This window comes from Epargyreus clarus, unplaced genomic scaffold, assembly GCF_041222505.1.
Source record: "Epargyreus clarus isolate Ecla_fem2 unplaced genomic scaffold, WU_Ecla_fem_2.2 ptg000012l, whole genome shotgun sequence".
NCBI classification, from domain to species: Eukaryota; Metazoa; Arthropoda; class Insecta; order Lepidoptera; family Hesperiidae; genus Epargyreus; species Epargyreus clarus.
Genome location: NW_027332220.1, coordinates 6,641,560 through 6,657,533, shown reverse-complemented (window position 1 = coordinate 6,657,533; position 15,974 = coordinate 6,641,560). Strand labels below are relative to the sequence as shown.

At 34.9% G+C, this 15,974-nt stretch overlaps 1 protein-coding gene across 2 annotated transcripts in view; it reads right to left on the bottom strand.

Annotated features, from left to right (window-relative positions):
- vib (phosphatidylinositol transfer protein vib) overlaps positions 1 to 15,974 on the bottom strand; it is a 34,688-nt gene that overhangs the window by 11,883 nt on the left and 6,831 nt on the right. For both annotated transcript variants that reach the window (XM_073078278.1, XM_073078279.1), the window contains exons 3-4: positions 13,657 to 13,768; positions 95 to 246 (exon numbers count right to left, since the gene is read on the bottom strand). In XM_073078278.1, the coding sequence (XP_072934379.1) occupies positions 95 to 246; positions 13,657 to 13,768 (264 nt within the window). The remainder of the gene's footprint in view (positions 1 to 94; positions 247 to 13,656; positions 13,769 to 15,974) is intronic.

Below are 15,974 nucleotides of genomic sequence, written 5' to 3'. Positions count from 1 at the left end.
TAGGAGAAATAGATGTGTCGGTGTCCCCAGAGTCGACCCATAAAGGATTCTACCACCTTAAAAAGAAATACGTCACAAAACAACAGATTCTTACCGTGAGCACGGTCCGGCAGTACGGGTAGGCGTTCCATGCCTCCTCGTGGACCTCGAGCGAGCCCTTCGGCGCCAGCAGGCGGATGAAAGCCGGCACCTTCGACGCCAAGTGGTAGATCTTGTACGTGTATTGCCCGGATGAGTATTTACCACCTGTGTAATTAAGATCTTATTGAGTCCACTTATTTTAATTTGCTTCATATTAAACGGAATGTTCATCAAAGCACTAAATTTCAAATACTTTCAGATATTATTGTGAATAATACCAGTGCTGTCTCCATGTTATTTTCAATATCGAATATTTTGACTGTTGAAACTGTAATAATCACACTTAGAACATGAAACTATGAAGCTAGTAAATTATTTTTAACTCTTAAACACGTTCACTTTATCTTAACTGTCGCGTAAGTACAAGACGGATGATAAAATATGATTCACGATACGAAACATACTTTTATATTCTTAAACCTTGTAATGACAAAAAGTTTGAGAACCAATGGAAGTAATCACTAAAACTCTAACTTTGAAACTGCACTAAAATGAACATTCACTCAAGTCTAAAGTTACCAGTAAAATATTTTACTGGAAAAATACATCTAAGCATTACTATATTAATTTTGTAACTCTCCTTATAGTTACTAAAGTATGTAACTCAGTTAAATGGGGAGCTTCAAAAACGGTTTTACGTCTAGTTAGACCATAAATAAGTATACCTCGTTTAACCATTATACTCGCCAACAATTATGAGACAATTGAATAACGATAAGAAAATAAGTGAGGAGTGCTCGGCACGTCTCTCACCTTGACTTAGGCATGTTCTCTACAAAGAATATTTATGATCATATTAGTTTCTTTTTACATTATAAAAGTATCATGTACGCGGTAAACCTCCGACTGTTACAATCCAGTCAGGGGGTGTTCGACCTAAGAGTCTGTCCAGGCAAAAGGTACCCTCGAGACCCGAATAAGTGCCCACCGACCTTATGTTGCCAATGCCGCAATACATGTGTGCTCGGAGGGTAAGACGCTCCATTTTAGGTAGGTTACAACCTCTTTCACTCTTCCCATAATTTCTTTTGGATTTCTCTGATATTTACGTATTCTTAAAAGACGACCTTAAAGAGACCTTGAAAGACGACCTTTTAAAGAGTAGGGTTGTTAGTGTAGAAATAGTACATTACGATACGCGTGGCCAAAGTAGCCTATTTTTGCACGGCGTGAAGTTAGCGCCCGAGCGCAGCGAGGAGATTAAACTAACAAGAAGTACGTAAGATCTTCGTAGAGCAATAGCCCGTCATAAAAACAGTGACGTGAAATCTTCGACGTTAACGGACACGTTTGTCTAATTGTTTCCTTTTAATTGTGTTATTGTTACCGACCTTTGTCTTTCATAAGAACCTTGACCAATGCAAATGATTTAAGGCAGATTACACACTCATGATAACTTACATTAAAATACAAATAATAATAAAAATATACGTGTCGAATAGATAACCTCCCTTTCTTTGGGAAATCGGTTAAAAATACGAATAAAGACTTCATTCGGCTTTCGATTTCTAAATAATTTTTAATTAATTATGTATTAACTACGACCTGGAATTTCGTTAATATTCCTTCAGAATCCTTTGTTGGCAAAACTTTTTAATTATATGTTATACCTAATGATTAAATGTAAAAATAGATTTTAAAACCACATTAATAAACTATAAACCACGCTTAGACCGATGAAACAATTAAATTACAAGTGTATGTTTTTAATTAGGTTTTTTTATACCTAATTAAAAATATATAATGTAAATTTAACACGTGAAGTCAAATTAATTTAACGATGAATTTAGTAATTAGTTAAGTGCAAGTTTTGCTAGTAAAAAGATTGAAACAATTCAATGTGTCAGAGTTGTCGAAATTTGGATTTTTATATCTATCCAAGAGGCCCCTCACATGTGGAGGGCCCAGGACAGTAGCCCCGCCTATTCAAGTTTTGTCAGTAAAAATACTGAAAAAAGTCAATGTTTCAGACTTGTCGAAATTTGGATTTTTTATATCTATCCAAGAGGCCCCTCACATGTGGAGGGCCCAGTCAGTAGCCCCGCCTATAAAGTTTATAATGCAAAAACTGACAAAGACGAGTGTCATAGTGAAAAAAACGCGCCACTGTAGTCGAGAGTTATTCAACACGAGTTAGCAACAAATAAATCGATCGTTTGTGTCTAACTTAAGTCTGCGCCAAGATTAGCGCGTTTACTCAGCTGTTTGTGATGTAACCGCAGCTATATACAATACTCCCGGTTATTTCGTGCTGTGACTTCAATGCTTACTCATTTATTTTTCAGAATAATGTATCGTGTGTACCAAGCCTAATACAACGTACAAGGTACAATTATTAGTTGCTAAACAAGAAATAACATGCAATAATCTCAAATAAAAACAGTATTTTTTATAACAGTAGTATAGCAATTAATGAGAATGGAATCCTTCTGATGGTAAGTGATCACTCTCGCTCATAGATCGCAACTCAAGAGATAGGATTGAAATCCTAGCTAAAACCCTAGCGTAGTCCTAGCCACAAATACTTTCCTTTTTTCTATGACAAGTTAGAACCGACAATAATTTGATCTCATATAAACGTAGTAGCTTGGAGGTTGTGGAAAGAATCTTCAAAACAGAATACATTGCTAATATTAGGCAGATATAGACTTTGCGGTGGTACCTCCAGAGGCAAACCAGAAGGACTCTTACCATCTTAAAATTTATTAAATGCATAATGTTATTATCAGCTATAATCATATTATAATAATATTTATTATCTATATTAGTACAACGTGTCATAGTAACCTCGAGTCGTTACATTATACCACGGGCAAACTGCCGTCCATGAGCACGATCCACTGTACCGCACCTAAACAAACATTACAATTACAACAGGTGTGCAAACTAGCGAATATTACGTCATCACAATAGCACAAACCTTATCGTTTTGCCAGAAACAGTGCAAGTACACAATACACACCTTGTAGATTAAAAAATAAACCTTCAATTGTTTTTTTTTTTTGCCAAATTCGCTTACACAATCTTAGTTAATTATTGTATGACAAAGTAAAAAATTTGTTAATTTATCTGCACAATAATAGTAAAATTTTGAACATAGGTAACCAGAAATTGGTTAATATTGATTATTTTATGTATTACTAACATACGTCATATGAAGACTTGTCTACGCGTTTGTTATTCAATTGTCTTATAAAGGTTAGCGATACGTTTAATCGGGTATTTTGTGATGGTCAATAGATCTAGGCACTGGCGGAGTAAAGAAGGGCAGGTCAGGCAGGCTATGGTCCTGGTCGGCCCCCAAATGTCTACAAGTTCCCTTGTACACATTTGTAAAAGCTTATAAAATTAGATGAACTTCTTAGACCGGGGGCTTCAACATTTCTTCCCCGGGCCTTCGACGAACTTAGTCCGTCACTGGAGCCAGGATCTGATGTTACTTAATTGTCTTATAATTATTGGCGGTCTCTGATATGTTTTTTTTTATATAATATAGGAGTAGCAGACGAGCATTTAGTCCACCTGATGGTAAGTGGCTACTGCCGCCTATGGACATCTGTAATCAACCCCAGATAGGATTAGGTATTCCTACCTGAGGTCAGCCACAGATGCGCCGCTACTCCTGAGGACTAAGCTGGAACGCCTCGGAAAAGTGTGTCACCCTTACCACGCCCTTCAAACCAGAATACAGCAGCGCTTAACACTGCTGTTATAAGGCAGAAATAGGTGAAGCGTTGGTGTCGCCGGAGTCGAACCACAAAGGGTTCTACCACCTTCAAAATAACAAACAACTTCGCTATTTCTGTTCTCTTAATTTATATTAATCTGTGTTTCCATGGATTTTATATTCGTACACATACACAATAAATATTCGTATCTGAATTACACAATAGCATTTAATTTCAACTTTGCTTACATTAACAACTATCATAATAAAATATTTAATTACATATTACTTTCAAAATAAAACAAGAACGTACGTAACGACAAAACGATTCTTTGATTACAACATTTATTACATTATAAATAATATAATATTATATGGTCCTTAATCAAATTTATCAATTTTGGCACAAACACTACACACTTAATTCATTATTGATTTATTACTTTTATTATCTACTGTAATGGTGAGTTGAAATGTGATACGATGCATCTAGTAGTAAAGCTAGGTTATAAAACAATAAGTGTTGTTGAGAAAACGTTACAATATTTTATAGGACCTACTATCAATAATATTACCTTCGAATTATTACACTGTGGTACACGTTACATTGATAATGATAGAATATATTTGTAGTTGTTTTCACTCTTCAAATTATTTTTAAAAGGGCACAGTTTTATCTCTGTCGATTTTAGATATTTGTAATAGAAGCAGGTCTAAGATAAGGCACTTGTCATTGCCAATCCATTACTGTCCCACTGCTGGGCACGAGTCTCCTCTCACTCTGAGACAGCAGTCCACGGAACTGCCCAAGTTTGGGTTGGTAGACAAATTGTAAATGTAAATGTAGGAAAATAATGATATAGTATCATTATTTTCCTACATTTATACCAATCAGTATAAGCTGACAGATGTTTGCTATTAACGAACGAGTGTTAACTGATCAGTTAAATGTGATCTTATGTACCATTAGCATTACAGAACGGGAACGACTCCATTAAACCAGTTCGAGCGGCCATATGCTGCATGGCTCGTGAGTAGTAAGTCATTGTTATAAATAGCTATAGTAAAATTTTGCGGTAGGTAATAAACGTTTATGAATTCATATTACATATACCAATAGCATCGATTATTTTATATATAGACTGGATATTGTGAGTCTTAGACATTCTAAAACCTGGTTGGCCAATATTTTGGACAAACCGTCATTCTTAGTGACGAATGACGGTTTGTCCAAAATATTGGCCAACCAGGTTAGAGATTGGAAGGTATTTGTGCAATTATATTAAAGAATATAATTATTATATTCTAGCGTATGGGATGTAGGGTCTTACATATATAGGGTCTACGACGTGGAAAGTGATCTATATCGACTCTCAAGCTTCGAAGATGACCAACAATAGAAATAAGTGACTGAAAAAAGATTTGGAACCCACGATAGTGGATCTCATTTTAATAGTTTTCTATATAATACAGAAGAAGCAAAGGAGCATTCAGTCCACCTCATGGTAAGTGACCACCGATTAGAGCGATAAAGATCCTTACATAATTCAGTCTCTCCCAAGGGGAAAAAAGGGTCTACACAAATCAAAAAATATATAACAATGGTTTACGAAATAAAAAAATGTGATTGTACGTTGTAAGTAAGTTTGTTTGATTGTGTGATCTAAAAAGATATAAAATTGGAACAACTACTGTTAAGAATCACTGAACATCGTTATCCCAGGGGCCAGAATGATTTCTAACATGTCCTCTTAGGCACGAAAATATAGAATTTTAATTTTTTATTTTAATTTTTAAAAACGATGAGATTAAAAAGATAAAACTAAACGCATCATTGGTAATATTTATTAACACGATACTAAGGAATAACATTAAACGATACCTACTTCCGTAAACGATAATTGCATTTATCATAGCCGATAACACTCGTAGAATAGCATTGAACAGATGTGTCTACATTTATCCATTACGAGGAAAGAGAATAATAACGTCGTACTGACGCCGACGGCAATAATAGTATATGTATAATAGTAATAGTATATGCTTGCATCGCTTGTGGTGTGTCTACACATTGCTCCTCGCGCTACTCCTCTTGTTGCGGCGATTATTTCCATCGTAGCCACACACTACCCTACCCGCGTCAGTAGGGCTGCCACTTTTTTCGAAGAAATATTATTTCTTACGAAAACATTGCAAAAATATAATTGGTATTTTCTTTTATAAAAACAAGGAAGTTTGGCAGGAGAAAGAAGTCCAGGTTACGTAACATACAAGAATGGAGCGGAATAGGCAGCGCCGCCGAGCTATTCCGCAGAGCTACATACACGTAGGACAGCGAGAAGCAGATAGTCAACTTCCAGTAGTTGGAGGGGCATTTTAAGAAGAAGAAGAAGAAGAGCTTTCTTATAGGACGAGAGCCCGGCCACACGACGTTCCTGGCCACTTATCTCGCTACTCGTTGAATATGTGGCCGCGCGGTTATGTACCGACGGTAGGTACCGTTCCCTTGTCTAGCCATGCAATCGGTACAATTGTAGCAATTAATGTAGTTATAGAATTACACAACGCCCATTATCTTTCGGAGTAACTAGCCAACTGAAATTTTGTACAGAAAACTCGCTATGAAGAAAGGAGGAAGAGGCATAAAGAGGGAGGAAGGAAGAAAGGGAAAGAAGTTGATATGTTTATAAAATAGGTTAAGGCCATTAAGGCACTTCTGATACCCAACCGAAATTGGACAGAAGCACTTCTCAAGGTCAATCATAAGCATTATGCTGATTCTGGGGATCTGGTGTGAAGTGCTTCAACGCTTCATTTAATGACTTCTTTATAAGTTTACCCAAACAGCCCACCACAAACGCGACAGCTTTACAGTATTTTTATATTTTTTTACCTCTACTCACAATTTTGTATCTTTTACCAAACCCTTCAAACCAGAACACAGCAGCGCTAAACACTGCTGTTATTAGGTACAAGTAGGCAGTGGTGCCGTCGAAGCCGAACCACAGAGGGCTCTAAAACAACTATGGAGGGATTTACAATGCAACACTTTGTATTTAAATGAAGTATAGTATTCAGAGTATATCCATCAACGTCAACTATTGTTACAATTGCTTGTACTATTGTTCGCTAACTATATAATAAATAAAGATATATATAAATATATAGAAGTCGTTACTCAAGGGACCTTAATGCTCTTCTGGTTAGATAACGTAACGTAAGGACCACAATAGGAAAAGGTTTATTGATTTCCACTTATGCAAATCTTGTGGGTAAACGCATTACTTGAAAGTAGGTCAAAGAATAATTTACAGTATATTTATAACAATAGTAATAGTCGTATTAAAATATGTTACAAACGAGGAAATATAAAAAGCCACTTTTTGTAGTATACTATAGGAGTAGTCGAGGATCATGCAATACACCAGATGGTAAGTGCTTCTGTAATCAACCCCAAATAAAATTAGATCGTTACCTGAGGTCGGCCACAGATGCGCCGATACCCAGAGGACTAAGTTGGAACGCGGGTGTACTTCCGTTTAGAACATACCTCCAATCGATCTGAATTTTGGTACACATATGGATTTTGGCTCCCTAATTAAGAATATCCTACTCAAAATACCCGCAAATTATATTTTCAAGGTCAAATTGCTGCAAAATGATTTTTTAATGGTTTTCCGCGTATATTGCAGCAAACATGAACGTTAGAGAAAAATGTTTCAAACAAAAGTTGTAGACGCTAAAAAGATCAACATTTTTTGTTCTGTATGTTTTCCGCATAAACCCAGTTGTTTGGGAGAAAAATGTGGTGCACTTCCGAAAACCCCCACGTCCGATCGATTTGAAACTTGGCTCGGACTTTTCTTTGGATGTTCGAAGACAACCCCTAAAGGAATTTTTGGCGCATACCCATAGTTACCGAGAAATTAAATTGTGAAAATTGCATTTTAGCACGCGCTTTATATTTATACAGTGCGGAGTTTTCTTTAGTCGGTAATGTAATTTTCCCTGTCCCAACCTAACCTAGCCAATAATATAGTATTAATAATATTTATTATTATATATTAATATAGTATTAATAATATAGTTGGAACATATAAGACAATATAAAACTAAGCGAGCAGGGCGCGGCAGCGCCCTGCGAGCGGGTGGGTCCAATCCAGACCTTACCTTTATTCATGAGCACATTTATATCGTACTCAAAATACCCGCAAATAATATTTTCAAGGTCAAATTGCTCAAAAACTATTTTTTTGATGTTTTTTGCGCTTTTTGCGATAAATATGAACGTTAGAGAAAAACGTTCCAAACAAAAGTTGTAGACCGTAAAGAAATACATATTTTTTGTTCTATATGTTTTTTGCGTAGACCCAGTTGTTTCAGAGAAATATAGCAGCAAAAAAAAATCGTTTTTGAGCAATTTGACCTTGAAAATATTATTTGCGGGTATTTTGAGTACGATATTCTTCATCTGCGGGTCGAAATCCATAGGTGTACCAAAATTCAGATCGATCGGAGGTATGTTCTAAACGGAAGTTTATCCTGGAACGCTTCGGAAAAGCATGTCTCCCTCTACACTGTGCGCAATTAAACCTTTTAAAAGAAGTTTAATGCCGTTTACGGTTCACTGATAAAAATAGCACAGAAAGTACATAAGCAAATAATATTTTGTTTTTCGAGAGTCAAAAACATTATTAACGGTCCATGAATATTATTCTGGTCCTTTTCCCTCGGATGACAAACATCTTATATTTTAAGACAAATTACCTTTTCCGATAACTACTATTTTCGTTTAAAGGCTAACTTGTTTAATGTTCATATATTACGCAAAGGCAGTGGAGGCACTTAGCCTTGAGTCTTTCAGCGATACTGATTTTTACAGGCTTTTTTTTAACTTGCAACGAAACTAAACCAGTTAACTACACACACCTGAAGGTGGTAGAACCCTTTGTGGTACGACTCCGGCGGCACCACCGCCACACCTATTTCTACCTAATAACAGCAGTGTTAGGCGCTGCTGTGTTCCGGTTTGAAGGGTGTGGTAAGGGAGACAACTTTTCCGAGGCGTTCCAGCTTAGTCCTCAGGGATAGCGGCGCATCTGTGGCCGACCTCAGGTAGGAATATTTAATCCTATCTGGGGTTGATTACAGATGTCCATAGGCTGCAGTAGCCACTTACCATCAGATGGACTGCATGCTCGTCTTCTACTCTTATATTATAAAAAAAAAATCCTGAACTGAACTTTTATACACATTGTTTTTTACGACAATGCTGATTAACATAATGACGGCACGCTTATTGGATATGGCAGACGCCCCAAGATTGCGATCCAATTTTTTTTTATGCACCCCCATGGGTACATACCAAAATAAAGAATTCTATGAATGTTACTAAAAACCTTGTTTAAAAATTAATAACATATCATACTTTTAGTGATAATGTAACGTGTACCATACTTTATTCTACTCGTAAGACGATATTTACAACTATATCTCAACGCACGATACGCGATTTTAATTTCATTATTGCCGACATTTCGACTTGTTGCATGGATCGTTGTCACGGCGAATGTCATCAAATATCGACAATAAATAAATTAAAACCGCGAATCGACTACCCGTTACATATAAAAATATCACAATACCGCGATAGTTTCAATCTAAAATCATATCTCTAAGGCTGTTTGTCCACTGCACCGTCACCGAGCCTATACCGATAATTAATCACGGCGCCGAAGTAGCGTACACATACATTTACTATGGGATGACGGTGCTCGGGTGACGGACGTTCGGTGGACAAGCTGCTATAGCAAATGTATGTACGCTACTTCGACACCGTCATTAATTATCGGTATCGGCTCGGTATCGTGGTTGGTGGACAAACAGCGTAAGTGTTAGATACCCATAGTTGTTACCTTCAATGCATGAGGTGCACGTTGCACAATTCTCTGAATCACTTGCGCTTTTCGAACTCGTCGCCACTTTTTTTCCAACTACAAAGCACTATGATTAAAAATCTATTACTTTTAACATTTTTACACTTAAGTTAAACTCTTTTTGAACGGGACTTATGTAAAACACTTATCAATATTCAATCTCAGTTTTACTTCTATACAAAAATATGAAAGAAATAATAAAATATTCAAATTTCAATTCACGTACAAGTACATATACTATAACTAAATAATACATGATTTCGCATGTTAAATATTAATATTAGATAACTTCTTGATCAAAATGCTTTCGTGCATCACATTTAACATTATACGAATAACGATAACCTTTGCTAACAGAGTAAATTCACATAGATTGTGTTCGGGTTTAATCTGACTTAAATTCACTTCTACGTTTCCTGTTCAAGAAATGTATAACCTCTGACAAATGTACCCGTTTTTATGTAAAGCTATTTGACCTACATTATCTACGCGAGTTTGGAAAAATCGATATCATCTCGATGGATGGCATTCATCTCTAGTGTCAAGATTTCAGGAGTGACCTATTTTTCCTACTCAATAAATATGCGTCATTTAAACGCACCCTTATAGAAATAAGCACGAGCAGAAACAACCCTTATAAAGAAGGTATGTACGGTAATATTACACCTACACTACCCCGACTTACGCGAACCCGGATTCGGCTTCCTAGTGGATTTGTCTTTTATTTCAGCCGATTACCGATTCTATAATATAAGTATATACTTACAGCTCCCACACTATTGTTAAATTAATGAAAATGTTCGCATTAGTTGCGCAGAGTCAACGCATAGTCACATGCGAGATTATACCATGCGATGTTATTTATATGTTATTTATATATAGGTCCTATTCCGACTTACGCGAATTCGACTTACGTGATTATCGCTCAGTATCACCCCACCTATCGCGTAAGTACGGGGTATTAAATATTAATGTATGAATATTGACTGATATTAGTACTCGACATGTTTATGCTGATCGCTGATGCTGAAGTTAGTCATGTCACTAATACTTATTCGCGTGTGACGAATGTATTTGCCAAACGAAAAGTAAATTATTATATTACAGATATGAAGCGATAATACAACAAGACTTTTTAATTAGGTACATTAGGATAAAGGATAACGGAATCGTCATAATCTTTTTTTCATAACGAACGAAGCATACATTGCAAATTTTAGAGTTTGTTCCATTGCGATTGTAGCTTTCTCTTTCTATTGTTGGGCAAGAGATCTCTAACCTCGACTGAAGATGTGTCAAGCAGAAATTTGCTTTTAATCTCGTTCAGTGACATGCAAGATCAGAAGCGTAATAACATAGACTAGTCTAGAAGATTCAAATAGTAGTACATAAAATCACGGTCCTATGATGAGACCAGACAGTAAAAAAAATACTATCCTCATAACATATTAAGACGTGGTATATATACAACGCTTCTCAATAGAATTTTGGCGTAGGAGGCGTTAGATGCCAAACGTATGAAAGCTGCCCACGAGGCGTCGTAAACAATTTCATAATACTGTTTAGGTTTTACTGTTTTACGTATCTTTTATAACATTGGAGTAGCAAACGAGCATGCAGTCCATGCAACCTAGATGAAGTTAACCACAGATGCGTTGACACCTTTCAGGACTAAGTTGTACCACACCCTTCAAATCGGAAAACCGCTACGCTTAACATTGCTATTATAAGCAGAAATAGGTGTAACGATAGTGCCTCCAGAGTTGAATCGCAAAGGGTTCTACCACAAAAGCAAAGGAGCATATAGTCCACACGATGGTAAGAAATCACTGCCGCCCATAGACATTATTTATAATCAACTTTGTATATAACAGAGGTTCTGACTACGGATATATGTGTTGGCATCCCTGAGGACTACGATAGTTGCTTTTCATATATCCTCGATGTCCCTGTTGTCCTCATAATTAGGGACATCTTTAAGACGTTTGCTTTTGGTATTGCATCGCCACTATATTGCTGTGTTGCATTGTACTGAAACCCTTACACAATAGGATCGGCCGTAAATGATTCATCCACAATAAGCCAATATTGAGCACAAGATAAAAGTGAAAGGTAACCGACACACAATCCGTAGCGAAATCAAACTGTAACATTTGTCAATACAAAAAATTTCAAAATTTTGACTGTAATACGCGGGGTGACTTATTACGCCTTATGTACATATACTTAAATAGCTATTATGCTTATAGAGAGCAAAGTCCAATAAGTTATATTAATTAACCTTAACAAAAACAATCCGTAGATTAATAACTTAAATTTAGGTAACAACAATATAATTTAAAATTTTAACTGTTTTTGTGGTTTTGTGGTATAAAATTTTTGTGGTATGGTTAATCGAATACTATATAAATATTACGTTATTGGTATCCCGAATGGTTTCATTTACATGTATGTTTTAATTGAAATTGAAAATCATACATTGTCCAATTCAAACTCTAGGAAATGTCTAATTATAATAAATATATTCAAATAAATGCGTAGATACAAATGTAACATACAAATTTCTTCAAATTTTGTTTGTATACTTAATTAAAAAACGATTATTATATCATACTGTATGTGAATTTTAATTTTAATTAAAAATTAAATTAAATTTACCTTTATATTTGCTTACGTAAAGGGAAAAATTACCTACAAACACGGTGCAAAGATTAAAAAAAAGACAACCAACAATTTGAGTCGAACACATTATCAAATAACTTATGATAATTTTATGTAGAAGATTTAGCAACGCAGACTTATTACTCCTATATACTAAGGCTGACCGACCATTCGCAACTGGTAGCTTTAACGAATAAGTAGTGGTTTATGCGACTATCAACAGTTGCTCAACGCTAAATAATATCAGACTTGTGGCGCTCGTCTGTCACCCAAGCAATAAAATGGTTTGAGCAACTTGTCCGTTATTCCATTGAAATATTACATTTGGTTTGCAATAGTCAGAGGATGCAATTTTTTGGATCTCAATGGGTTCTGTAAATCTATCCTAATTGAGGGGTCGCAACAACGCCGCTACCCAAAAGATAAAATAGCATCCTCGGACTTTTGCATGCTAAGGACCAAAATAGACGTATAAGATGATGACGCACATACCTATCGCTCAGACCATAGTAGCCAATTGGTCATCCTAAAGTATCTAATATTCATATGACGTATATAATTAATTCCTTACTAAAATTTCAGAGACTAATAACTTAATTATGGTAATAACGTAAATATTAACTGACCATTACTTCTGGCAAGTATGACGGTTGAGTTGCTTCAAAATTAATGAAATCAAAAAACCGTAATGCCAATTAAAATTTTAATTAAATAAAAATTAAACGTAGCTTTAATCGAGGTGAACCAAACGGAAATACGACATCGCTGATTATGATTATAATATTTGATTTTGAAATGTAATTTTAATATATTTAAGTAACTATCAAGGCTGAAAAACAACGTAGTTAAACAATGATTTGTTTCTTCAAACCTATTTTTTAATAGAGATATTGTAGATTCGTCCCTTACATATTTTATGTCAGAATATTTTACTTTACAATCACATAACTGTACTTTACAATGTTAAATCTTACAAGATAAAGTTAAAACGATAAATTAACTTGCGCGTTTATCAATTTATCTATTCCTTAATACAAAGTTTCAACAACTATTTAAAGGTGTAACATTAACATACTTACATACATACACATACATACATTAGCCTATCCTAAAATTAGTACAATCCTAATGTTAAAATTCATTTAAATTAGCGAGACAGATCCTACACGACTTAAGATTAGAAAGGTCAATCAATAATAATGTAGCTACTAAAACCTGTTTTCTTAAAGTTATAGGGATTTCTGTACTTACCGAGCAAAGGGTAATCTTTGAAAGGTTCATTTTTTATGACCTCTATGCCCTCCCCGCCACCAGTTTCGTTTTTGGAGACCTCCGCCACACAATACAGCTGAGCCACTTGGTACTGTTGACAAAAAATAAATACTTAATTATGTATAACTTATATAAAACACAGCACATGTCCTGCAAAACCCTAAAATAACTAATGAATCTGTATACAGGGTGGGATTCTTCACGCCACTTGGGGTTAAGGACTGTAAATATTGGAGATAACAAATTCCACTGAAATAAAACATTCAATTATTTTTGTTAAAACATAAAACTAACTTCAACGGTTTCCGAAAACATGCTTGCCATACCTGGCAATATTGCCATACGATCCGGCTGAAATTAAAAAATAAATATAGTTCAAAAAACTAAAAAACACGCTTTTATGATAAAATCCGAGGATAAATGGAGTGCTCCACTTATCAATTTTTGAAAAGCACCCCTCACTTTTTCCACAATCATACAATTTACTGTTCCTTAATTGATTCCTAGATTGAAAATTATTTTCTACTTTTTTAGTTTTTTGAACTATATTTATTTTAGTAATTTTTAGTATTTGTTGTTATAGCGACCATCATTATGCATCGTCTGTAAAAAAATCAAGTGTCTATCTATTACCGTTTAAGAGATAAAGCCCTGTGTCTTACGAACAGACAGCGGAGGGTTTCGTTTTATCCTTTGAGTACGGAATCCTAAAAATCATTCTACAAGATGGCATTATAGATATGTTTCAGTACATTTGAGTTATAGGGAAATAACATTATTATTTTTCAAAACTAAAAATCAATCTAGTAACTTTGCCTGAACTCTCCCTAAGGCTTTCTCTCGCCTCGAAAATCGTTAATCCTGAGGATGTTGATAAGGACAATGGTACAAAATTATTAAAATCGTGTATTGTCTTCGGTTTTTGATAATTTTTCAAAATTTTGAATTAAACTGAACGTTCAAAGTGGATAGAAATCGGGTTCAAAGATTCCGTTACTGTTACGTACATACATACAACCTAATAAAAGCTACTAAAAGCGTGTTTAATAAACACGGTTCTTTTATGGCATCACACAATAGGATCAATCATAACTAGAGATGGGCAGAGGGTTTAAACCCAATGGGTGGAAACGGGTTTAAACCGGGTAATTTGGGTGAAATAGGGTTTAAACCCAAATAAACACCCAAACAGCGGGTGTAAACTATTGTCATTCATATTTTTATTTTCTTCGTGTAATATCATTTTTAAAATAATATTGTAAACAATTCACTAAATATGCACTCTAAAAGCACATATTTCATTTAACTACGCTGTTATAGTCGTTATAGTCCATTCGGATGTGTTACATTTGGGTTGCAATTTTCGAAGACCCAATTTTATTTTATAGATGTCAATGATTAGTGTAAAGGGCTTAGTGTACAGTTGAATCCTAATTTGTGGAGTCCCAACTGTTGTCCCTCGGCCGCCATCTTGAAAAAAGGGGCACAACGCGTTTTTACGCTCCACCAGGCAAACTATTTGTCGCACAGAAATTTAGTAAGAACAATTATGGTTTCAAATTGATTAATCTATAATTTTAGTTCGATAACTTTTTGTCGTTAAACCAAAAATAACAAAGATAATAACAATAATAGATTTCACTTTGGGAAGACTTTTTTTTAACATTTTTCTACTTAATTTACAGAAAATGACTTTGAAACATTTTGATAGAGGAGTTTTTATAGTCCGGTCAATTTAGACATAAAAATAGTAATCAAATAACATAAAGCTAAATTTCCGTAGAGACCTTGGGTTTACCATCACAAGTAAAGTTCCAAAAGTCCTCATCGATGTGCGTGTCGGCACTTATTCGGGGTCAAACGTCAAAATTTTCGGGTTTCTGGATTTTTCTCGAAAACGGTAAATTTTATCGAAAAGTACCTTGGACCAAAGTTGTAGCACTTAAAATTTTCTATAAAATAATGTTTATATTTTTTTTCTTAAAGCTATAATTATTAAGATGTTACGTAAGAATTACATTTAACATTATATGCCCATATTCCCACACCACCTGTGCAATAGTATACGAGAGTTATATTTATTTGTTATAGTTGTGCGCTATTTGTTTCGTCAAACAAATAATAATTAAAAAGGTAATAAAAATAGATGAACCCCTAAAATGTAATATTTAAAAATGTAAAAACATTAGAAATACAGTAAAAACCTATATAGTATATCTATTAAATAAACATTTGAACTATTTTAAAAGCTTTGTGTAGATTTTATTAACTCATTTTATAAACACCCAGATAAATAC